This window comes from Diabrotica virgifera, chromosome 7 (assembly GCF_917563875.1).
Source record: "Diabrotica virgifera virgifera chromosome 7, PGI_DIABVI_V3a".
Taxonomy (NCBI): Eukaryota; Metazoa; Arthropoda; class Insecta; order Coleoptera; family Chrysomelidae; genus Diabrotica; species Diabrotica virgifera.
This window is the reverse complement of record NC_065449.1, coordinates 245,627,860-245,654,742: the sequence shown is the minus strand read 5'-3', so window position 1 is coordinate 245,654,742 and position 26,883 is coordinate 245,627,860. Positions and strand designations below refer to the sequence as shown.

Genomic DNA, 26,883 nt, shown 5'->3' with positions numbered 1-26,883 from the left:
ATCTCTCAGTGTATTTCCTGTAATTCTTCTCAGTACTCTCATCTCTGCCGTTTTCAGTAGTCTTTGTGTTGTGGCTGTATCGGGTCTTGTTTCTGATGCATATGTCATTATTGGTCTTATACTGGCTTTATAAATTCTTGACTTCATCTCAGTGTTAATGTCGGTTTCGCCATATAGTGTTATTAAGGCATTCTGCCAGTCTATTTGCTCATTGTACTTGATTTCTCACTTCTTTGTCCAGGTCTCCGTAACTTGACAATGTAATTCCAAGGTATTTTATTTCCATTACTTGTTCAATACTGATACCACTAATTTATTTTACATCTGATTGGTTCTTTACTGATTACTATTGTTTTGGTTTTCTGAGATGAAATAGTCATATTGAATTCTTTTGCTCTTATATTAAATCTGTGGACTAATCTTTGCAGACTATCTTCATCTTGGGCTATCAATATTGCGTTATCTGCGTAGCAGAGTATTTTTACTTCTTTGTTTCCCATTCTATATCCTCGTCCTTTGTTGACGTTTTTGATGATTTCATCCATGATTAAATTGAAGAGCATAGGACTCAATGAGTTTCCCTGTCTTATTCCGCTGCCTATATCTATAGGTTCTCTAAGTTGTCCATCTATTCTGACTTCCATTTTGTTGTTTTGGTAGATGTTTTCAATAGTTTTTATGATATCTCGAGGGATTTCTCTATTATACAGAAGATGGATTACATCTTTGAGTCTTACACTGTCAAATACAAATAGTCTTAAATACAAATCAAAACCAGAAAATTGGAATATCTTGGACATATTACACGTGGAGAGAGATAAAACTTGCTCCAACTCATTATGCAGAGAAATATACAAGGCATGGGCTCCTATACAAACATTTTTAGGGGGGGCAGGCGTGAAGATGTTATGTTGCACATTATATTTTGTATACTTTGAATGACAATATATAGTTTAAGCTCCCGAAAAGGTAGGGGGGCCCACGGCCCCCCTGCCCATCAGTATGGACGTCTATAATCCAAGGAAAAGGAAGCATAGGAAGACGCAGAGAGGCATAAAGACTGAGATTGCTGGGACATATAGAGATAAGGAAAAACGACTTGATTAAAAAGGTCACCAGATGGAAAACAGAAACTAAAAGGCCAATGAGAAGACCTAGAGAGATGGGAGAACCAGGTTATGAGAGTTATCAAAATCCTGAAAGTGAGAATCTGAAGGTACCTATGTACAGATCAAAATAAGTGGAAGTCAAGTGTAACAACCCAAGTTACACAACAAGCTTTGATAATACCCATGCGTGATTCAGAGCAATGATCGAATATATGAGCTCAAAGTAAGTGCGTCAAACATTGCATCAGGAATGAAAGGCCTTCATGATGATAATGATGATGACGATACCATGCGCATAACTAAGCCTTCTTACCTTTTGTCTGCTACCCATCGATCCCCACTGTTGCAGATTTTTTCTCTGAGGAAATGGAACCAGAACGTAAATCCTGCTGCGAATGTTGTGTGGAAAAAGTAGGAGTTCCATGGTACCCAGTAGTGCCTGTCAAATAGATTCGGATCGGTATCGTGCCAGGTCCAGTGGACGTATTTTACTGAGACGATGTCATATGGTAAATCGATTAAGACTACTAGAAGGCCTACCAAAAAAGGCTCAGACCATTTGGGCAGTTTGAGTTTAGCTGCGGCGATTTGTGCGTTGTAGATGAAACAGGGATCTGAAAAAACGAATGTGTATGAAATCTTTATCAATAAATTATCAATTACAATAAAAAAAAACCCATTTATGCAAATACCTTACTAGTAAAGATCTAAGCTTACGACTTAAGAAACGCTTAGCGTCATGTATGTTTTGTTTTGATGTACAGTATTGAGGCATGTAGATTATCAGAGGTAAATATAAGCATTTATATTGAATTAGTTGAAGAATTTATGTTGAATCTGGGTATATAGAATAATTCTTAAACTCCCGAGGACTGATCAAAACGAGAAAGTATTCAGATGTTTTCCCGGTTCGGTACACTATTTTCTCATGGTCTGGTTCTGATTTATTAAAAGGTGTATCGTTTCCCTAATAATAAACAACTGCCACAAGACTGGAATACCGGAGTAATCATTCCACTACATAAAAAGGGAGATCAGCTTCAATGTAACAACTACCGGGCAATAACGCTACTGACTGTGGCATATAAAATACTGTCAAATATTGTGTCTGAGCGATTGAGACCATATGCGGAACAAATAGTTGGGGGATATCAATGTGGTTTCTGCAGGCAGAAGTCCACAATAGATCAGATCTTCGTTTTGAGACAAATCTTGGAAAAGACTAGTGAATTTAATATAGAAACACATCATCTCTTCATTGACTTTGAGAGTGCCTATGATAGTATCCATCGAGAATTTCTGATCAACGCCCTGAAAGAGTTTAATATTCCAACTCATCTCATTGAAATAGTAAAAGAAACACTTAAAGTACAAAGCAGGGTTCGAATTCAAAACGCACTAACAGATACAATCCATGTTAGAACGGGCCTACGACAGGGAGATGCCCTATCCTGTATTCTATTCAACATCACATTAGAGAAAATAATTAGAGAGTCAAAAGTCAACACCAGAGGAACAATAATAACAAAAAGTGTACAAATATTGGCATTTGCAGATGATGTTGATTTCATAGCTAGAAGCAAAAGATAAATGATAGAAGCATTTAATGCTATAGAAAGAGCGGCACAAAACAGTGGCCTAAATATTAATGAAATAAAAACCAAATACATGAAGGCCAGCAAATCGACAGGCCAAAGAAACCTACAGAATCTGACAATAGGAGACTATAACATCGAAAGCGTAAAAAATTTTACATATCTAGGTTCACTAGTTACCGCAGATAACAATGTCAGCGAAGAAGTTAAGAGAAGAATACATATTGCTAATAAAACATATAATGGACTCATTAAACATCTAAGATCTAACAACATCACGAGAAAAACCAAATGCAAAATATACAAAACCCTGATAAAACCGGTCCTTATATATGGATCAGAGACATGGACACTGACGAAAAGCGATGAGAACTTATTAGGTACGTTTGAACGAAAAATCCTTAGACACATATATAAGGGGGTGAAAGAAAATGACGTATGGCGCAGAAGATATAATTTTGAACTATACGCAGCATACAACGAACCCGACGTCATAACATCCATAAAGATCGGACGTCTGCGCTGGATGGGCCATGCTGAACGAATGTTGGAGACCGAAACACCAAAACACATAATGAAGCAAACACCAGTAGGGAGAAGGTCAAAGGGAAGACCCAAACTTAGATACATGGAACAAGTGGAACAAGATCTGAAAACACTTGAGATTACCCACTGGAAGAACAAAGCAAGGAACAGAACAGAATGGCGGAAAATCCTAGAACAAGCCAGGACCCAAAAAGGGTTGTCGAGATACTGATGATGATGATCGTTTCCCTCAGATTCGCTGACGACATTGTGATTATAGCGAGCTCATTCGAGGAACTGCAAATTATGATGGAGGAACTCGCAGGCAGCTCCCAATACGTCGGCCTGAAAATGAACATGAGAAAAACAAAAATAATGACAAACACGGATGACCCCAGACGTATAACTATAAATGGCAGTGAGATAGAAAAAGTCCAGGAATATATCTACCTAGGCCAAATCCTGAAACTTGACAAAGAGAACCAAAGTGCGGAAATTACTAGGAGAGCAAGACTAGCATTGGCAGGATTTGGAAAACTTAGTTGGATACTTAAGAACCGCAAAATACCCCAATACTTGAGGAGCAAAGTGTTCAACCAGTGCATCCTTCCTATCATGACATATGGATGTCAAACATGGACCCTAACCGAGGCAAATATGAATAAACTAGCCACAACAGAAAGAGCAATGTTAGGTATAAGACTGTCAGAAAAAAAGAGGAACGACTGGGTAAGATCAAAAACAAAAGTCGAGGACATAACAACAAAAGTTGCCAAACTTAAATGGAGCTTCGCAGGCCACATTGCTAGACAAAAAGACCAACGTTGGAATGCAACAGTACAACATTGGAGACCTTACCAAAGTAAACAACCGAGAGGAAGACCACACATGAGGTGGGTTGATGATATTAAAAAAGAAGAAGAAGAAGCAGAAGAAAAAGAAGAATAAGAAGAAGAGGAAGAAGAAGAAGAAGAGGTACATTATAGAGGTACATTATTTATATATTTTTTAATGCTTTTTTCTGCTTTTTAGTAATATTGTCTTCTTCTTCTTTCTAGCATCATAGATCATGCTAGTAGGCTACTGCCTATTTATTGCCATCAAGTCTTCCCCGGACGATGAGGTGCAGCATTCTCGCCATCGTTTTGGTGGTCTACCCTGTAGTATTTTACCTACTGGGTTATTCGTTTTTGCGCTTGTAACGAGTCTGCTGTTCTTCATTCTCTTTACATGTTTGTTCCAATATCTTCGTCTCTAAATGTTGTTCTGAAGCTATTATTATTATTATTTCTATTATTCCCATAGAAAATACTTAATCTTCGTCTCTGTTTGACCCACCTTCCTATGTCCTGTATTCCACAGTTTTGTCTGATGTCTTCACTTCTTACTTTGTCTCGTAGAGTTTTGCCTTGTATACTTCTTAGTGTTCTCATTTCAACTGTTCTCATAATTTGTAACGTTCTATTTGTATCTAGTAATCTAGTCCTGTTTCTGCCGCATATTTAATAGGTCTTGCTGTTTCAGATATTATGACTTGGCTTTCAGTATTTAGGTATTTGTTCTTCCATACGATTTCTTTCAGGCATCCCGAGATTCTAGCTGCTTTCATTGTTTGTTTTCTGACATCTTTTGAGAGATTTCCATAGCTTGTTATTTCCGCACCAAGATATTTGGTTTCCAATTTCTATTTCAAAATTTGGTTTTCAATTTCCATTTCCAATTACCAATTTGCATCTTATCGGTTCTTTGGAAATTACTAGGCACTTAGTCTTCTCGGTGTTGTAATTATATTTAAAAATTATACTGAAGATGTGTGAGGTGGTTTTAAGTACTTGAAGTTTAAAAGAAAAAAGACTAAGTTTTCACTCTAATGGCATATAAAACAACATAATTCTATTCTACATCCCACCAGAATGAAAACAATGGGAACCTTCTCTGGTTACACCTCCGAAGCTTCTACAATTTGCAAGCCATAAGGAATCTGAGACTAAGTAAGATAAGGGAATTCTACAATTTACAATTCACGTCCCATCTGCTCAGCGCGGTAAAGTTCCAACGAGAATGGTTCCCTTCGTACTCCAATCAGAGTAAATGTAAATCAAAAATGAATAACCATTTTCAATATCCAGCATATGTGCCTCCTGATGAGAGACTAATAAGTTTCGAAACCGGTAGAGGTGCTTGCTGCACTCTCTGATTGGACTAGAATATGGTTCGGCTTTATTTTCGTTTTGCAACGAAATTGAAAATGGTTATTCATTTTTTATTTACATTTACTCTAATTGGAGTACGAAGGGAACTATTCTCGTTGGAACTTTACCGCGCTGAGCAGATGGGACGTGAATTGTAAATTGTAGAATTCCCTCATCTTCCTTAGTCTCAGCATCCGTATGACTTGCAAATTGTAGAAGCCTCGGAGGTGTAACCAGAGAAGGTTCCCATTGTTTTCATTCTGGTGGGATGTAGAATAGCATTATGTTGTTTTATATGCCATTAGAGTGAAAACTTAGTCTTTTTGCTAGCAGTGGCCGCTAGGGCATCTATGCCATTTCGTTCGTTGCAATCCGGGACTGCACGCTGGGGTTTGTTTTGGTTGGATCAGAGAGAGCAGCATATGTGCCTCCTGATGAGAGACTAATAAGTTTCGAAACCGGTAGAGGTGCTTGTATTTGTGAGGAGACTGTATTTTCGTTTTGCAACGAAATTGAAAATGGTTATTCATTTTTTACTTGAAGTTTGTGTATTTTGTTACTTTGTTGTAGATAAAATTTTAACATTTTTTACATACAATATTAGGTTTTAACTAGACCTTGATCTACAATGAATCAACTAAAAGTAAAACACATTGTTTCAAAAAGTTCTGTTACTCAGGCTTTAATAAAAAAATATTATTGAAGTGGTTTGTATTAACTGAATTCAAAATCCCTATCGGCGTTTATTGGTTCCTTCGTACAAATCCTCTTCTTTTTCAAATGCAAATCCACTAATGGATGTTAACGATCACATTTTCCATTAACTCTCTGTTTCTTGCAATGTGTATCAGAGATTGTATGTCGTTAACCCCTGTCCATTGCCTTATGTTTCAGAGCCAGGTCATTTTCTTGTGTCCTATTCCTCTCTTGCCTTCAATTTTACCCTTGATTATAAGTTGCAGGAACTGGTATTTTTCATTTCGCATATGACCCAGATATGCTGTTTCCCCTTTCTTGGTGGTTTCGAAAAGTTGGCGTTCTTGGTTGATTCTCTTAAGTACATCTACATTTGTGACTTTCGCCGTCCATGGTATCATTTGGATACGGCGATAAAGCCCCATTTCGAAGACTTCTAATCTATTTATATCCCTCGTTTTGAGTGTCCAGCCCTCTACGCCATATAGCAGCACCGACCATACGTAGCACTTAGTAAACCTTAGTCTCAGTTGAAGATCGAACTCTAAACAGGTCAATACCTTCCTGAATTTTACGAAAGCTTGTCGAGCTTGCTCAATGCGACATTTTACTTCGCTGTCCAATGCTCAGTCTTCAAAAAGCCACGTTACCAGGTATTTAAATTTGCTCACTCTTTCAATGGGCTTGGTATTCAGTAATTCCATTCGCTTACTGTATTCTCCGATTATTATAGTACACATCCTACATCATTTTAATGTATTTTCTTATGGCTTGTTTGAATTTCTCACTCCAGGTTTGTCTTGGCTCTCCTCTTTTTCTTAGATATTATTTACGAATAGAAAAAAGAGACTAGCAGGAAAGCAGATAGACTAGCTGAACATTAGTACAGTTAAAAATATATTGGTACACTTAAAAAATATGCTCAAACAATTTTTCTTTTTTAATTATTGTTTTGTTGGTTTATAAAATGAGAAAATTTGTATATAAAACGAGAAAAATAATAAGATTTGAACCATTATTTGGCTGAAAAATCATTTTGTTGGCAGGCAAGACATCTCTGAAGCCCATTTTACTATAGTTCTATTACAAATAATTCAATACTTACATAAAAGCATAATATGTAGGGGCAATCTTCTCCCTACGAAGATAATTGGGGTTTGTGAATGCCAGAAGTTGTCGATATCAGGAAGAAAATATGTGATAACTTCAACGTATATACCATGGAGTAGTACTCCGATCCATAGATATGGTAGTCTACCTTTGTTAATAAGAGCTGAAAAATAAAGATGACATTAGTCGATTTTATAAGCTTTTCTTTGAGGAATGGAATAATTATTAATACAGTATAGAGCTATGAGGATAGTATACTCTTATCGTCTATGTATTCAACAGAACATGTTCTTATGCCATGACTGGCAGTATAAAAGATCGAACTGAAATACATTAGTGGTCATTATCAGTGTGTTGAACGGAGAATACAGTTGAGTCCGCGAGTCTTTACCCGTACGTCATTAATACCTGGCGAGATAAAACACATACTTTTTATCTAGCATCATTCTCTTCCATGCATGAAGCTCATGACAAACCAGCTGCCGTTTGTTATTAAGGAGGGGGTATGGTTTGAAATCAACATATCAAACACATTTTTGTGAATTTTTTTCGAAACTATGGTAGAATTAATTTATTTTTAAATTAAATATACACATTAAGTACAATTCAAAGAATATTTAAGAAAAAATTCAATCCAAAACATTGAAAAATAAGCCAGTGATAAATTTTGGCAGGCAGCTCAAAAAAATGGATTTTGCGGTGGACATCAGAACTCATCACTGGATTATACGAAACAAAAAATTCAAAAAGATTTTATTAGCTTATGAGTTTCACGAGGTAACAACGTCGAGTTTTTTTATTTTTAATGATTTTTGAATTTTTGGTATCACTCAAAAATCAAAAATACGAAATTTTTGATAAAAATTTTGTGAAAACCAACAGATTTAATATTGTTGAACAAAAAATAAGCACAAAACGAAAAATATCTCGACGTTGTTACCTCACGAAATGTCTAAAGAAAATCTGTGCAAAATATCAGGTAGATCGGCCGAGTAGTTTTTCAGTTACAATGTCCACCGCATTTGAAAAAGCAGTTTTGAGAAAAATGCGTTTAAAGTTTTGACAACTGCATCTTCATCTTCTTATTTGTCTGCCAAATCGTAAAGTGATGAACATTGGAATATGTTTTTTAAATTGGGGAGTAATCTACAAAAGAGAAGGCGAACAGTTGTTTAACGTTTCTCACTACGCTCCGGCGTGCTGGCGCGAAGCCGCGGCAAAGCGAGTCGAAGGTAGGGATATTCAACACCCTGTATCTCTGGTAATTTTGCTCCGATTATTTTGAAATTTTCAGAGAGTATTCTTGAAAGTATGCACTTTTATTTGAAATAATAAAAAAATTTTAATATTTCAAACCATACCCCCTCCTTAAGTAACAACACATGTTATTTTTATGAACCATCTAGACTCAGTGCATTGAAAAGAGATAGGTACAAAAAAAGACGATTCGGTATGTTTTCATATTTTAAGCACAATTTGTTTGACGTTTCTGATTTGTTTAATTTTGTGGCTGTCAGTCAGTTAAACTTTTTGCGGTTTTTGTCGAATTTTTGCGTTTTGAAGTTTCTTTATATTACACAAACAGTTGTTTTCACAACTAATTTTATATTGGGCTTTGAAATTTTAAGGTAAATAATTATATTTAAGGCGCGTTTACATGTATCCAGTAACTGGCGCCAGTCGCACTGGAACGACAGTGCTGGCATCATATAAACGCTTTTTTGTTCCAGTCCAGCGCTGTCTGCCAGCGCTGTCTCGAATAGAAGGCTGGTCTATTTTTCGTGCCAGTGGCACTCGTCCGCGTCCCCTCTAACCCCGTGCCAGCGGTTGTAGACACGTGTAAACACAGCGTTCCAGTCGCTGGCGCTGTCGTACCTGTGGTTTCAGTGGCCGTATTAGGATTTTTAATAAGAGTGCCAGTGAGATTGGCGCCAGTTACTGGATACGTGTAAACGAACCTATCCAGCGCTGTCTTAGTCAAGCACTCGCATTCCAGTGAGACTGGCGCCAGTTACTGGATACGTGTAAACGTTACTTTAGGAAATTAATATTTAAAACATACAAAGCTAACGTCATTCACACAGTAAAGAAATTACTGTGTTTAGATTTCCATCAAAGTGAATAAAATAACAAAAATAAAATATGTTATTGGATTTTTTTATAAATTGTTTATTTATTTATTAATCAATAATAATAAAAGAATTTATTAAGCTACTTCAAATGTAGCTGTAATTCTGCGCAAAAATTTTGAAGCAAAACTTACATTTGACATTCTATATATTTGATAACGTCAAATGTTATAATAAAACCCGTAATCGGAACAGTAGCCACTTTCTGTCAGTTGTTGTTGCGTGAAATAGATTTCCGACTTATTTTGTATGCTTTAAGTGATGACGCACGGGTAAAGACTCGCGGACTCAACTGTAACTACCTACCCATTGAAACAGGTGAGCTGAACGTGTTCAAAAGCCCCTCGATTTGGTGAGTTGAACGAAATCGATAAATTCCTATTCTACCTAATGACTACATGTGTTGAAAGTAGTTTTTAATTTTTTTGCCGTCTGATGTGCTGAATTGGACACGTTCTTCCGTATGCGTTTATTTCGCTTTGATAAACTAATGTGACTCCTGATTCAAAAACGAATTCTGTCTCAGACTGTTAGTTTTATTACCCGAGATTATCACAGAGGTAAAAGAATCAATAGGTTCCATTTTGGTCACGCGTATCCCAAATTCGTTTCCAAAAACCATTAACAAATCTTAATTTCAAACATCTATAACATGTACTTACCATGGATTAGTGTTAAAAGCGCTCCTAAACAATAAACAGCTTGAACGATCAGATATGTTGGTTGGAGCTTCCAGAGAGTTTGTACATCTGATACGTGGACGAACCAGTCCCAAAACTAAAAATAGAAAAAAATTTAAAAAAAAACTTTTTTTTTAAGTTTATACTTAGTTTAAAAACTTGGTTTGTTTTTCGGTAGATGGCCCTAGTTCATCCGTGACATTTCTTTCTTTGCAATTCGGGAAGGCCCAAGCAAATGGTTAAAGCGGAGAGAAGAGGATATGGGTTTACTGATGAGGGGAAAAAGATCTCCGAAACCGGTATAGACTCTTCCTGCACTCTCCGATTTAACCAGAGTATTATGCAGCTGCTGCATTTTCGTTTTGCAAAGAAATTGAGAATGTTTATACATTTTTAGAAAAAAATTAGTTAAAAATCAGTTATGAAAGGTATACTTAATTTTAAAAAAATCCCTTGAAGGGCTACATTACAGAACGTTTCGAACTATGTAAAGAGTTCATCATCAGTGTTGTTACTATCGAACATATATATACCTGTTTGTGGAAGAAATTTCTCGACCATTCTACATACAGTTGATTGATGACCACGCTTGGCCTCCCCGACGCTAGACCCTGAGACGTCATGCGTCATGTCGAAGCAGGACCGGCGCTACATGGTATACATGTTCAGTTTCCGTTACTAGTAAAATGATAAAATTTTCAACTTGATTCGTCAACTTTCTGCAGAAGTTGGTTCAATAATGTATTGAAGATCCACGATTTCTTATATACTTCTTGACACGCCTAGGTATATGTTTTGATGAGATGGTCGATATTCAATTGGGGTATCTCATTCCAGGCCACTGCAACTTACTGAGTAAGAGCTGCTAAAGTCTGTGTAGGCTGGTACAAATTCAACAGCCTGCAACCTATCATGTCCCAGACATCTTCAATTGAAGACAGATCGGGCGATCGTGGTGGCCACGATCGCCCGATGGCAAAGGTAAATGGTTGATGTGATTTTGATCCATGAATGCTAACAATTATTTGGCGACATGCGGTCTGGCATTCTCATCGCTGAGTTTTGAATTCAGGTCTTAAGTTCCTAAAAGGCATTCAACCCATCTAGATCTAGGTGTAATATTAAATCCAATGGATAAATATCTTTTTCGTAATTTTATTGGCATACAACAATCATCTTGCTTGCGTCCAAGTTGTATAGGAGAGATAAATGAAATCCGAGAAGAAGATGGAAAGACTGTGTGGCAAGGGATTGAGAGAGAAAGGTTTAAGTTTAAGTGATGAATACACGACGGTCAGGAATGAGTGGCGAAGAAGAGTAAAGAACAGAGACCCCTGAAAAAGGGACAGCTGAGGAAGAAGAAGAAGAGTGGGTTGTATAGTAATTTCCAGTGGGTAAAATTTTAACCAACGTAGCAAAACATATTTACTATTACTATTTAAACTTTTGGAACTGGAATCAGCGAACCGATAGTATAACAAAATACACTATGAGATGTATATGTTACAGTAAGTATGATTAATTGGAAATTATTAATAATATAATTACCGGTTACTATTAATACAAACCGAATAGCTAAATAGGTAAAAGTAATAAATATGCCAGAATTAATCACATCGACCGGTAATTATTAATAAATCCCGGATTAGAACGGTAAATGTGAAAAATTGCAATAGCGTTAAGTGCGTAGAAGCTTGCGGAGTGTAGGGAGGTTTATTGGTCGCTGAGACATACCAGAGCTAAATACGGAGCATGGGAGCATAGCGCATACCGCATACCACAGTGTTAGTCAATCTGTAGTCGGAAGCGGCCACTGTGTAATACACTATTTAATGTATTAAATACATAAGGCTAAAGTAGGATTAAAAACATCATTACCTCCTGGTACTTTATCCGAAATCAAAAGAAGATTTAGAAGCGATAATAACAGATCATTCTGATGACGTTGATGATGGAGTAAAGCACCCTGGTGATATGGAACTCAACAGTACAACCGAGGATTCACAGTTAGCGAATATTGAAGATACAAGTAACACTAACAGCCCAATTGAACATAATGCGTGTGTGATAATTGCTGTCAATGAGGAAGACAATGCCAGTATTGGCGTTAAAGAAAATGAGGGAGACGAAGAATATGGCACTGCAATTGACAAAACTTCAAAAGAAAATTCAGGAGACTCAGGATCTTGCTAAACAGTCACTTGTAAAAGAATCTGACATAATGTTAAAGTTAAAGCATTCTAATGATAGACTCCCTGTAGAAAAAGTAGGTCAAAGTGTTACGAGTGCGAATTCCAGAAGTTGACAGAGCTAAGGCCGATAGCCAAAACATTATTGTCATTATTATTTCTGTTATAGATGAAAAGATATACAAGCTAGGCAATAAGTATGGCATTTTAAACCAACTTCATGCAAGAAACGAATTTACCACCTGCAAGGAAACACTTATTTCAGTCAATGAAGAGCCTGATACTCAGATAAGTATCAGTGAACGCGTTCGTAAATATTCGAATTTAGGCAGTGAAGGATACTGCCACTGCAATTTTAGTGTAGGAATTTTAAGTGCCACAAGAGCCTTTCCTATCAAAACAAGTAATTATAGTTTTGTAACTTAAAGCCTAATGCGTGTGTATAAGTTTGTTTTTACTTATAAGGTGTCTAGTTGAGTTTTTTTATTGAAAAATTCTGTTAAGTGTTTAACTTTATTACTTATCAAATTTCATAAACAAACAATAGTGAAGCCCAAAATGCGTTTTTATTACTTTAACCAGGGTTGTTAGGAAAGTATTAATAATAACCGGTAAATCTAATTATAAAGGCATTATTAATCATATTGATCAGCTGCTACCGTTACTATTAATATTTACCGGTAATTATTAATATAGACCGGATTTATCACATCAACAGTAACATATAGACCTTGACCTTGTCTAATCAACATGAACTTAATTTATCCTAAACTCATTAGTATACATATTTATTCATTAACATGTAACTTATTAAATTCCCAATTTCCGAATTTGAAATTATGAATCACTAATAATATGCCTTTAAGGTTGATATGAACCCTTAATTAATTTGTTTCTGATCCTAGAGATGGCTGTACTGTAGCATGTTACTGTGGTAACATTTTCAACTTAATTGTAGATTTCTACATGATGACTCTGTAATAATGTAGAAACCTGAACACTATTCTGTCCTTACACCCATTGGCTCAATTGGCCCTGTTGCCAAATTGTTTAAGACATTAATTTTATCAATGCCTAATAACAAAATGTAATGTTGGCAAGAAACATTTAGTCCATGACGTGATGCCGCTCCCGTCTAAAAAAAATTATGGTTCGGTTTCTCTGCGGATTCCTATTCAGAAATGTTCTCTTTAAGGAAATATGAAGTGCGCAGGGCGAAATTTTTGGCCAGAAATTGTTTAAAAATTTTTTTTTAAGAAATTCAAAAGATCACCCTTTTTGCTCCGGAACATATTTTTTTAGGTTTTTTGGGCCATTCTAACAAGAAAGGTATGTTGCCATTTTTCTCAAAAGTTGATAGATTTCGAGTTAAGGGCGATTTAAAATCTGAAAAATGCGATAATACGCATTTTCGAAGTTTAAAAACTTAGATTTATGTATATTAATATATCTGAAATAGCCAAGTGCTTGTATTAAAGTTTAAACATTTTTTTTTCAAAATTATGAAGAGTAGTCGGTTCTGTCTTAAATTTAGACCGTTCTTTTTAAAATGTATCAAAGAATATATAGTGAGTAGAAGTTTACGGCCCTGTAACGTTTTAGCATAGGATTTTGCGTTCCAACTGAGTAGGTGCTATGGAGGTGCATAGATCTGACAACGTCCGTAGTCACCGTCATCTCACCACCGCCCGCTCTGCGGCCGTAACATCCCTCGTCAACAAGCCTCCTTATAAACGTGACCATCTGTTTCATATAAAAGCTTTCTCTATGAGCTATATTATATTCGTTCAATTCGTTGATGTTATTATGCGTCCATCCAATTTTAATGCCGATGCGGCAGGTTCTATTTCAACAATCTTCTATTTTGCACGGGAAAATATTTTTTCAGGTTTTTAGGGTAATACTAAATAAAAAAGTTTGTTTTCATTTTTCTGACAAGTTCACAGTTTTTGAGTTATAAGCGATTTAAAATCTGAAAAATGCGAACATACGCATATTCGAGTTAGAGGCTTGAAAACTGATAATTATTATTATTTTTGTAGTTGACAAGTGCCTAAAATCGAAGCTTAAACATTTAATTTTAAGATTTTGCTGGGTAACCGGGGCTTATTTCAAAAATAAATCGTTTTTTACTTGTTAATTATGCGCGTTAAAAATAAAATTTAATAGTTATTTATGATATAAGTGTTAAAAGTTTAAAAGTACACGTTTAAGGCAGGCATGTGAAAGTTTGCAGAATCAGCGAAGCGAATTCTGCAATTCACATTAAAGTGCCTTAAAAATGTACTTTTTAACACGTATATCATACAATATTTTTTCTACAAACGTCTTATATATCAACAATTATAATTTATTCATTCTCATTTACAGGACAATGACAATACCTACAAAAACTTTTACTTGAACTTGACTGACATTCCATTTTTATATTTTTCTTGACATTACATCAAAACCGTCTATATTGTCAATACGTAAATCATAACATAACAAAATATAGAATAACATCTACTTTTATTGTTGTAAGTATATTCTAACAAATTTTAATAGTTTTTTCTACAAACGTGTTAAAAATGCAATAATACAGTTTAATTTAAATTTTACAAAACGTTTTAAACTACCTTTTTCAAATTGAGCAAGTTGTACTATTAATATTAATGTTAATAAATTAAATATGAAATATAAATATTTTTACGTTTCACAATTTGACAATTCACTTTTAACTGCAGTGCCTTAAAAATTTTAAAGCACTAGTGCCTTAAAATAGCATTCTTAACGCTCGTATGGAGTGCTAAAAATTGCATTTTTAACACGGTTGTAGAAAAAAGTTATTTAAACAATTTCTGCCCAAAAATGCCGTCCCGCACCCTTCTCATAAAGTTTAAAGGAGACATTTTTGAGCAGGAATTCCAGAGAAACTGAATGGGAAGCATTTTTCATGCGGGAGCTACCACACAACCGGGACTACTTCTCTTTAAATTTTGTATAATATTATTACCATAGTTTTTTAAACAATTTATTTATTTATTTAATTATTTACAATGTACCAATTACATACGCCAATCATATCGCACGACAAAACTGTGGAAAACCAACAACCAACCTACAGTTTACAGGACTTAAGCAGTCACCATATGTAAATGAGGGAAACTCCTGGAGTTGGCCGAAGAAATCAATATTCACCTTATTCATAGTCTAAAAGATAAAACTACTTTCTTTTATAGGAGATGGCGCAAAGGCGCAACCTCGATCTATGCTGGGTTTCGAGTAACTCACAGTCATAGGCGTAACCAGGGGGGGGTTTTGGGGGTTGTAACCCCCCCCCCATTGGGATATACTTTGAGCTCTATACGCTTAACACCATAGCCCTCAGAAACCTTCCAGTAGTTGTAACCCCCCCCCCTTAGGATCATCCTGGTTACGCCTATGCTCACAGTTGCAACTACTCCCAAGCTTCCGAACCGTACTCCATAGTTTCCCCCCCTCAGCCAACATCGACCAGTCATAATCGAAATAGATTCAGAAATATTCAGATTGAGTTACACTAAATACCAATTACCAATCTTGTGAATTTGTTTAGAAACATTGTTTAGACAATTTCTGCCCAAAAATTTCGCCGGCACCCTTCTGATTTATTTAAAGGATACATTTTTGAATAGGAATCCGCAAAGAAACCAAATCAGAATTTTTTTCAGACGAGAGCGGCCTCACATCATAGACTAATTGCATATTATGTTTCTCGGTAACTAAATATTCCAGTTGTTAGTCATCTCTTATCTCACACTGAAAAATGGTAATAAAATTTTATGACCGCTTGCAATCTTGTAAAAATGTATTAGCACAAATTTTGTTTATACATAAACTTTTTAACACGTTGACGGACAGTGCGTCAAATGTATAAGCAAGTGTTGTGACACTATATGAATTTTGCAAAGTAGAATATACACTGGCGCGCAAAAAATTTAGGTCACTAGATGAATTATTTGATGCCTCGGATTTCCTAAACCTGTTGTCCGATTTGAATGATTTTTTTAGTATGTTATAGCTTTATTATTTAAGAATCTTAATGTGTTAATATTGTTTGCTAGACAGGTAAATGTCATTTCATACCGGGTGTAACAATCATACTGTGTTTTTCCTTAAAGTTCGGAACACGCTGTGGAATATTATAGCATAGATAAAATGAGGCGCTCAGAGCAACAGTGGCCTAACAAACATCCCACAATTTTACCAAAACGATATTATTACATTAAAGTTATTCTTTATTTAAGTGTTTTCAGATGCAGACTAGTTCAAGCAATGGTTGCTTCAGCCACCCTGCATCTGAAAACACTGAAGTAATGCATAACTTTAATGTATTAAAAGCATTTTGGTAAAATTGTGGGATGTGGGTTAGGCCACTGTTGCTCTGGACGCCTCAAATATTGAAATTAGAACTCAATTGTAGCCTTAGGCTTTCTTAACACTTTCTTTTTTTATTCATTTGCTTATGTTGGATAATAAAAAAGTTAGGTACTTTAACAACTAGCCATGTTCTTCATCAATACAGGGTGTTTCTAAATAAGGGCGACAAACTTTAAGTGGTAATTCTACATGAAAAAATAATGACCGTTTGCTTTATAAACATTGTCCACAAATGCTTAATTTCCGTGATACGGGATGTTGAATTTTTTCTTACCAACTGACGGTTTATTTGTTGCTCTAAAACCGATTGAGATATGCAACTGAAATTTGGTAGGTTTTAAGAGGTAGTTATTGCGCATTGTTTGGCATACAATTAAGAATTTTATATTCGCCATTGGCGTGCATACGGGATGTATCTAAAATATTTATACCCGTATGCACGCCAATGGTGAATATAAAATTCTTAATGGTATGTCAAAAAATGCGCAATAACTACCTCTTAAAACATACCAAATTTCAGTTGCATATCTCAATCGGTTTTAGAGCAAGAAATAAACCGTCAGTTGGTAAGAAAAAATTCAACATCCCGTATCACGGAAATTAAGCATTTGTGGACATATGTTTATAACGCAAATTGTCATTATTTTTCATGTAGAATTACCCCTTAAAGTTTGTCGCCCTTATTTAGAAACACCCTGTATTGATGAAGAACATGGCTAGTTATTAAAGTACCTAACTTTTTTTATTATCCAACATAAGCAAATGAATCAGAAAAGAAAATGTTAAGAAAGCCTAAGGCTACAATTGAGTTCTAATCTCAATATTTTATCTATACTATAATATTCCACAGAGTGTTCCGAACTTTAAGGAAAAACACAGTATGATTGTTACACCCGGTATAAAATGACATTTACCTATCTAGCAACAATATTAACACATTAAGATTCTTAAATAATAAAGCTATAACATACTAAAAAAATCATTCAACTCGGACAACAGGTTTAGGAAATCCAAGGCATCAAATAATTCATCTAGTGACCTAAATTTTTTGTCCGCCAGTGTAATAGCCAAATTGCTAAATTTGTTTTATGGAAACAATATGTTTTTGTAAACATGTGGACGACGACCATGGATGTCGTATTATATTTCATATGCATCTGTAGATGTAATGTGACAAAAAATCTACAAAAATCTACCGATTTTTTGTCATAACTCGTTATTTTAAAAATGTCGTCTATAGACGTTCTGTTCATCAACGTGTTAAGAACTAAAAATATCTGAGAGAATAAAGTCAATGTATGATAGAAAAAGAATAGAAGAAAAGAATAGGATTTTGATTTTAAATTCGGCAAAATATGTTTAAGCAAGGCGAAAACATCGTGTTTCTTGAGAAAAATATTCCCATGAGATCTTTTTGCGTAATCAGTTTCATGAGATACCGCAGAATAAGGTCCAAAAAGGTTATAATAAAGATATTAAAAATCATTGTTAACAGAAAAAAATACTCAAAACTATTTCACTAACACCAAAACTAGTTCTTCACTGTCTTGCTCGTCGATTTATTGCATTTCGATTTAATGTCCATGATTCAGCTCCTTAGTATTAAAGCACACTGTGTATGGTTTGTTCAACAGTAAATGGTTTGAGTTCAATTAGTGCGGTCGTAAATATTATTAAATTTATCTGACCTGGCCCATTGTTAAGACCCACCCGGAGCGATAAGCCACCGAGGTAGACAGAGTTGGTCTTTTGCAATTAACACTGACTAGACGGTACTCCCATAATAAAGCCTAAAATAAATTTTACCTGAAACCGGGCCTTTTATACTATTATCGGTTAATCCGGTCTGTTTATAGTGGTAACTAATTAAACTTAACCATTTACTGTTTAACATACCATATACATAACATATTATAATTAGCCTTATTCTGAGGGCCAATATCAGATCTTTGCTGCATAAAATCTTTTTCATTTTCACGAAGTTGGCACGTGCTTTTTCAATTCTCTCTCTTATTTCTGGAGTATAATCGTTATTTTCTGTGATTATCGTTCCCAGTAAATATATTTTTTACTCTCTCAGACTGCTGGCCGCCTACCGTTAATATTTCATTTGTATTGTTGTTTTTGCTGTACAATGGGGCATTCGATTCCATAGAACTCTGGACCGTATTAAACGGAATGAATAACGCAAGGAAGTCATCTAAGATTTGCCGATGACATAGTGCTCATAAGCAACAATACAGAAGAACAAATCTACATACTAAAGATGCTTAAACATGAATCTGAGGAAGGCGGTTTAAAAATGAATTTAAATAAAACAAAAGTGATGACAAATCAAAATATCAGAATCGACTTAGTTGGAAGTGAGATCGAAAGTGTCGAAGAGTCACATGATCAAACTAGACAATCAAAATCAAACGGACGAGATAGCTATAAGAATCTGAATTACTTGGCAGCAGTTGCAAGACTCAGTGATGTGTTGAAAAACAAAAAGATACCAATAAATCTAGAAAAAAGGGTACTCAACAGTTGTATTCTACCAGATAAGACTTATGGAGTGGAGACGTGACACTTACAGGGTTATCAGCCAATATATTAAGAACAACACAGAGGGCCATCGAACGAGCTATCTTAAGAGTATCTCTGAGAGAACATATTCGAAATGTGACGTACGAAACAGGACGAAGGTGGAATATGTTATTGGAAGAATTGCGCAAATGAAATGGAGCTGGATAGGACAGTACACGTGCCACGGCAAAACAACGAAAGGTGGACGAGAAACATTTTACATTGGAGAACACGCGAGCATAGTCGTAGCAGAGGAAGACCACAAAGACGATGGCTAGATGACTTAAAAGCAAAAGTGGGGAGAAACTGGTACCAAATAGCACAAAACAGAGAAGAATGGAGAACTCATGGGAGGCCTTTGTATAGGAGTGGATGCAACCAGGCTAAAGAAGAAGTTATTGTTTTCTTTAGGGACATTCACTTAACAAGCTACATGTTTTTATGGATTCGGCTGCCTCTAGAGATGTATATTCTCGGGATGAATACAGTCATTTAACTTCCACAATATTATTGTCACTTACTGACCCGTCCGGACAAGGTCGTAAAAACCCATAACCTTTTTCAAACACAGAAACAATCCACACTGCTTTACTATATTTTTTATTTTGATAGCAATTTCTGGCTGTTCTTCGTTTCTTATCAGATAAAACAATTGTTCCAGATATCGTTATCGCGTTTCCTCTTTTTACTTCTTTATCGATGATTATTCTGCCGCGCCGTTTTCATTTTCTAATATTCCATAATCTTTCTATTCCTGCTTTTAAAGAAACTGTTTATTAGATTTTTTTCTTTCTCATTTAATTTATACCGATCCAGATTAGCTCCATATAACAGTTTTAAGTTCTACTTCCATCAGACTAATCAATACGTTTATTTAACATACATATTATTTAGTGACAACACATTTTTCTTTTGTCTTATTTATTTCTGTTGTTTTCGTACAGAGAAGAAATCAATATAGATGTAAGATTTTTAAAATTGATTGTTACCTATTATTCCTTGTATATTGATCCTTTTTTATTTTTAATATGAATGTGAAAATATTTTTAACCTCTCCTCAATTAATTTTAGAAGTGGTTATTTACTGCTCTTACTCCATATCTATTTACATATCGTCCAATTGTTTTCCCTTAAATTTAGCTCACCACAAATGCAAAAAGTAATGGACAATGAAAATTTTAAAGATAAAGTAATAATTTCAATTAAAATCTTTAATAAACATAAAAGTGCGACAAAAGAGAAATACCATGGATGGTATTATTAGAAACACTATGTGACAAATGAAGACTATGCTCCAATTCCAATTCAAAATATAGTCAAATACAAAGCTTCAGAGATACATGAAAAAATGCAAATAAAAAAAGACAACTTTATGGTACTTAAAAACATTAAAATGCCAATTGCCAACTAGGGTTTATATATCAAAATCTAATACGGCCAAGGGGACTGAAAATATTTCAACAAAAGTAGTTAAATTAATTTCAGAAGGTCACGTTGATGCGTTATAAATAGACGTTATAGTAGTAGGCTTATATTACCTACTAACATTAAAACATTTTGTTGTACAAAGTAATTGATATGGCAACGCTGTTAGGATAAAGTTCTGTGTGACGCGATTGAAGCAGAAGGCACTGCTATCTATCGAACATAAATATTACCGATGGTGTAGATGGCGCAATGTCATGGCGGCACAAATTCTTAGCGGCAATTCAAGATATAATTCTTGTTTAACGAGATTTTTCATATGTTTAGGAAAAAATATTCAACATTTTATTGGAAATATTTTCCATTGTTACAGTTTTATATATGTTGTTATTGAAATTTTATCCAATTTCTTACCGGTAGCTTTATTATAAGCCGAAACATATTATTTTTTCCTACTGTGGCAAAATTGTACATTCAAAAATTTTAAAAAAATTCATAAGTATTTCCTAGGATTATATCTTTATGCTGTAAGAAAATTAACAAAATTGTATGTTTAGTTTTCCCGCTTTATACTTGAAAAAAATGAGTTTTTTTGAGTTTTTTCGAAAACGAAAACATGAAGTTTGCTCAAAATTTGTCAAAATACTTCTAGTGATCACATATACCTTCTCAATTTTTTTCAAATTTTTTGAATGTGTAGTTTATTTTTGGGGGGGTTCAGATCAACCTTAAAACACAATTTTACATAGGTATTTAATTTCGAATAAACATACCTAAGTACCAAAAGCTAAAAATAAATATTTTCACGCTGCTAATATTTTAAAACACATATCGTAGCACTATTATTAAATTATCCAATTATTTATAACCTTAAACATGTTTCAAAAAATAACATTTTGTTCTCTTCAAGGAACTTTCCTACCTCGATTGTTCCAAACCTACCTCAATCCTCAATGTAATGTTTACCTGTAATATACCGGCTACCAAATAATAATAACACCTAACTTCAAAAATACTTGTAGTAATACTCACGCCATTGTATTTTACTTCCGAAAGTTCTATCCCCGTCCGAAAAACCATCTTGTCGTCCATTTCGAAATTAAAATAAATTTAGTGTCGTGGAATATAACCAAAAGTTTATGATAAAAATATCTAATCTGTCTTCAAATTAAGCATATTACTCAAACGTGCTTTCTATATTCTATATGTGCAGATGACACAGGACCGGATTTTAAATTTTGGTAATATTGAATTTTGAAGTTATACTTCTTTAGACACGAGGGTGAATTTTTATATTCCCGGGCGCATGCGCACACAGACAGTATGGTATTAGTCGCTCAAACGTTATGGTACGGTCTGATTAAGTGTTCAATATGGAGATTATGGATAAACAAATGTTGTGTATATTAGTTTTTATTGTTGTGATGGCAGAGAAAAAGGCAAGTTTATAATTGTAGTGACTTTTTAAATAGTTTTTAAAAGCGACAGGTAGGTACGTAATAATTGTAAATGTTTCAGTATCCTAATAAAAAATTACATAGGTACCTACCTATTTGGAAAATTTAAAATGAACCTACCTCCAAAATAGTATGTATTGCTTTGATTTACATAATTTGATTACCATCAAAATTTCTACCAATATTCACCTAATATATTGTTATTCCACAAAATATTCCTTTAGTTCCACAAAAATCAAACTAATTTAATTAAATTCATATAAGTAAACTGTCAAAAGTTTATGGTGTAAACGTTCGGCTGGTGTATATTCCCACATGACAGATACGCGAAGGTGGCGCAATGGGAAAGCACTTTAATTTTCGATCGGCGGGATCGACGGGAAGCGGTTCGATCCCCATGCAAGTTACTATTTTTTTATTTTTTTTTATACATTTTATGATTGTAAGTATATTATTATATAATTTTTTTCAGAAAATACGTATTTAGTTAAAATTTTTGGCAACAATGTGTTTGTGTGTGTTTTATTACAGTCATACCTGCCATAGTGTCATATCCGGACCTCACCATATTCGGACGGTTCTGCGCCGTCTGGATCTACCGAAATCTACCCGAGAAAGACAGTCCTGTTGGACAACGCACTAAAAGAAGAACTAAAAGATGACGAAATAATGTATTATAGAATCTATAAAACGTGTCTATCGACGAAAGTTATTGACGGCGTTGATTACTGGAATGTATGAAGGAGAAAACGTTTCAGAGACTGTAAAAGAAGTAGTGGTCTTGATATCCGGATCGGTCTGTCGCCACATTGATCCGGATATGGCAGGTTTGACTTTATTTTATTTTTTTAATTTTTGGTATTGTTTTAATAAAATGTTTTGGAAAGTAGTAAGTATTAAAATTAGTTTACTATTGAAATTTTTAAAATTGAGATTTCGTTGAAATCATATAATAGAAGTATAACTTCTTACGTGCGTACAAAGTACACACATTCTTTTTTTTATTTTTAAAATAATTCGTAATTTTAATATCTGAAGATTATTTTTGTTTCGTTCTCTATTTTATATAAATTTAAATTCAGCGAATTTGTCAATACCTTCCAACTACCTATAGGGTTCCAAGTAGTAAGTTTTGATGTGGTGTCATTTCTCTTAAACTTACCTTTATATGTGGTTCTTGCTTCCCTAATCATTGGAATCAGATCTACACCCATTGTCCTTTTAGACGGGAAACCTTAGTTGAACTTGTTAAGTTGATATTTGATGCCAACTATTTTGTCTTCAATGATAATTTTTATCTCTAGGCTTTTGGGTTTTTGCTACCCCAATGGGATCTTCTATTTCTCCCGTATTGGCTTGGTTGGTTTTCTCTCGGACGACTTGATTTAAGAGAAAGACAGACCCGCAGTCATCTAAATTATAATATTTCTTTTGTGAAGAGATATGTGGACGACTTGATCCAAGCTGTACCCACTAATCAAATTAACAATATTCTTTCCGGTTTTAATGAATACAATCCCCTATTACAATTTACATACGAGATGGAGGTAAATTATACAATTCCCTTCCTTGACATGTCAATTGTACGAGGTTTTGACGGTATCCTGGAAGAATTGGTTGACTGGAAGAACCAGAAAGAGAGCTTCCTCAAATTATTATTCCTTTCATCCTAAAATATTAAAGCATAACCTTGTATAGGGCTTAACCTTAAGGACGTATCGCATCCTCTCTACTGAAGTGAATGCAGTTAATTACTTAAGACCACTTTAAGTGAAAAGTCGTATCCAACTTCTGGCAGATCTATAATAAATTATAGACAAAAGAGAAGTCGGAAAATTAGTCTTAAAAAGATTATTTGAAATAATAACAAAAGCAAGTCTAAGATACATCAACGCTATAGCGAACATGTACATAAATACAAAAAGAAAATAAAATGGAGAATAAAATTTTCAGACGCACTTCCTGCCACAAAAGTTTTGAAACAAGGCTATTTTTTATATCCAACTCTATTCAAAATCTATATTTAGAAAGCATTAAACAACTGGTGGAGAAAATGCACAGGGATGGGAACATAGGCGTCCATACTCATGGGCAGGGGAGGGCGTGGCCCTCTAACTTTTCAGGTGCTTTAAACTATATATTGTCATCCAAAGTATACAAAATGGAATGTGCAACATATTCACGTTTGCCCGCCCCCCTAAAAATTTTTATATGGGCGACCATGGATGGGAGTAGAAATTGGGAACAAGTATATAACGAATATCTTCAATTCAGGGCCGAAATGTGGTATAAGCACTAAACTCATTACTTTAGTTTCCTAAAATTAGTTCACGCACAAAAATGACAATCTTTAAGTACCTACGTATGTTGACGTACGGATCTTAGTGTTAGCAAATGACGATGAAAGAAAAGAAAAAACTGGAAGTGTTGGAAATAGACTACCTAACAAGAGCGGGCAGACACGAATTGAGGACCAAAATGAAATTTTAAGTAAGGGTTTACTTTTATACCTGAAAAAATCGCACGAATTGAGGACCAAGACTTCTGATAATGAAATCATTATACTCAGGTACCTATAAAATATTATTAAAAGTACGAATACCAATAATCGTAGATATTTATTGCCTATTTAAGAAACAATATTTTAAACATAAAAGCGTAAAAATTTTTACACATATTTACATTTAATATTTATACTTTATGAAAACATGATGCCAATTTTACAAAATCTATTCGTCTCAACAAACCGTTATTATATTCCGACATTTTAGAAGTTAACATGTTTAATCTTCGCCTAACAATTTTGTTCTTACATTTTGAATACGAATGTAAGTATCTGTTTGAAAATTGTTCAAAACGTTTCCATCAAGATACACTTTGTCACAATTACACATAAATTTTAAATTAGTGTCACACGAAAATACCACAATATTGTTAATATGATCAGTAGCCAAGAGAAACGGTTCCTACCTACCTACCTATCTCTCGTACGGTCCGTAATTCGGTGCACTTATTTTGGCTGTTCAGGTAGCGGTCCTCAATTCGAGAACACCGACAAGAGCATGTCAGATATCCAAATTTGATCACATCCCAAATGAAGAAATAAGAAGAATTTACAATACCGTAGATACAATAGAATCCAAACAGCTTTTATGGTACGGGCCTGTAATACTAATGAAAGACGAACGATTGCTAAAACAGGTCTTAAACTATAATAGAAGAAAGAGACGAAGACCAGCATTAGAATGGAAAGAGGGAATCAAAGAAATAATGAGAGATAGAGCCATCAGTGAAGGGAATGGTCCGATCGAAAAAGGTGGAGATCTAAATGCGGGATGTGACAGAGGCTATAGCATCCCGCAAATATACAGGGTGTTAGTAAATAAGTACGAAAAACTTTAAGGGATACTACATGAAAAAATAATGGCAGTTTGCTCTATAAACGTATGTCCGCAAATGCTTTGTTTCCGAGATACAGGGTGTTGATTTTTTTTTTCAAACTGCCAATGTTTTTATTGCTCTAAGACCGGTTGAGATATGAAAATTACATTTGGTTGGTTTTAAGAGGCAGTTATTGCGCATTTTTTGACAAACAAATAGCAATTTTGTATTCATCATTGGTGCGCCTACGGGTAATGGTCTGAATTTTTTTAAAGAAAAAAAATGGTACGCCCCTGATATATTTCAAATTAAAAATTATTTTCGTATTACACGTTTAATTTATGAAAAAGAACCTTTCTTGTATTTTTTTCCTGTGGTGCACCGTTTTTATGCGAAAAAAATAAAACATCTTCGAGCGTATTTTTCATTTCCCAATTTTTCATTTTTCCCAATTTTTTCCCGTATTTTTCATTTCCCAATTTTTCCCAATATAATACCAAAGTAGAACCATAACAGAAAATTTTACTAAAAAGATTTTAACTAGGTGCAAAGCTACAACAAATGTTCAAAATTACCTCCTTTAAAGGTGACAGAATAATTTTATATTCACCATTGGCGCCCGTACAGTTAATGGTCTGAATTTTTTAAAGAAAAAAAAGTACCCCACTGAGAAACGTCAAAATTAAAAATCATTTTTGAATTCCTCGTTTAATGTACGACAAACAATCATTCTTGTCTTTTTTTCATATGCGGCGCCGTTCTTATACAAAAAAATAAAACATCTTAACGCTTACAAATTATTCGAGGTAGATTCCATATGCATAGAAACTTATTTCAAATACTTTGTAAACGATAAGATATTTTATTTTTTTGCATAAAAACGGTGCCTCATATGAAAAAAGATAAAAACGATTTTTTGTCGTAAATTGAACGAGCAATCCAAAAATGATTTTTAATGTGACATATCTCAGTGGCGTACTATTTTTTCTTTAAAAAATTCGGGTCATTACCCGTACGCGCGCCAATGGTGAATATAAAATTACTCTGTCACCTTTAAAGGAGGTAATTTTGAACATTTGTTGTAGCCTTGCACATAGTTAAAATCTTTTTAGAAATATTTTCTGTTATTGTTCTAGTTTGGCATTATTATATTGGAGAGTTCTTGATGATGTATTACGAAATGAAAAATACGCGCGAAGATGTTTTATTTTTTGCATAAAAACGGTGCACCATATGAAAAAAGACAAGAAAGGTTCTTTATCATAAATTAAACGTGGAATACAAAAATAATTTTTAATTTTAAATATCTCAGTGGCGTATTATTTTTTTCTTTAAAAAAATTCAGACCATTACCCGTAGGCACCCCAATGATGAATATAAAATTGTTATTTGTTTGCCAAAAAATGCGCAATAACTACCTCTTGAA

The 26,883-nt window shown here is 34.4% G+C and overlaps 1 protein-coding gene across 1 annotated transcript in view; it reads right to left on the bottom strand.

The window, feature by feature from the left end:
• Positions 1-21,811, bottom strand: part of LOC114329584 (uncharacterized) — a 29,341-nt gene extending 7,530 nt beyond the window's left edge. Inside the window, exons 1-4 of the mRNA XM_028278753.2 lie at positions 21,652-21,811; positions 10,019-10,133; positions 7,223-7,390; positions 1,423-1,723 (exon numbers count right to left, since the gene is read on the bottom strand). Coding sequence (XP_028134554.2) covers positions 1,423-1,723; positions 7,223-7,390; positions 10,019-10,133; positions 21,652-21,711 — 644 coding nt within the window. The 5' untranslated portion in view covers positions 21,712-21,811. The remainder of the gene's footprint in view (positions 1-1,422; positions 1,724-7,222; positions 7,391-10,018; positions 10,134-21,651) is intronic.
• Positions 21,812-26,883: the final 5,072 nt, after the last annotated feature.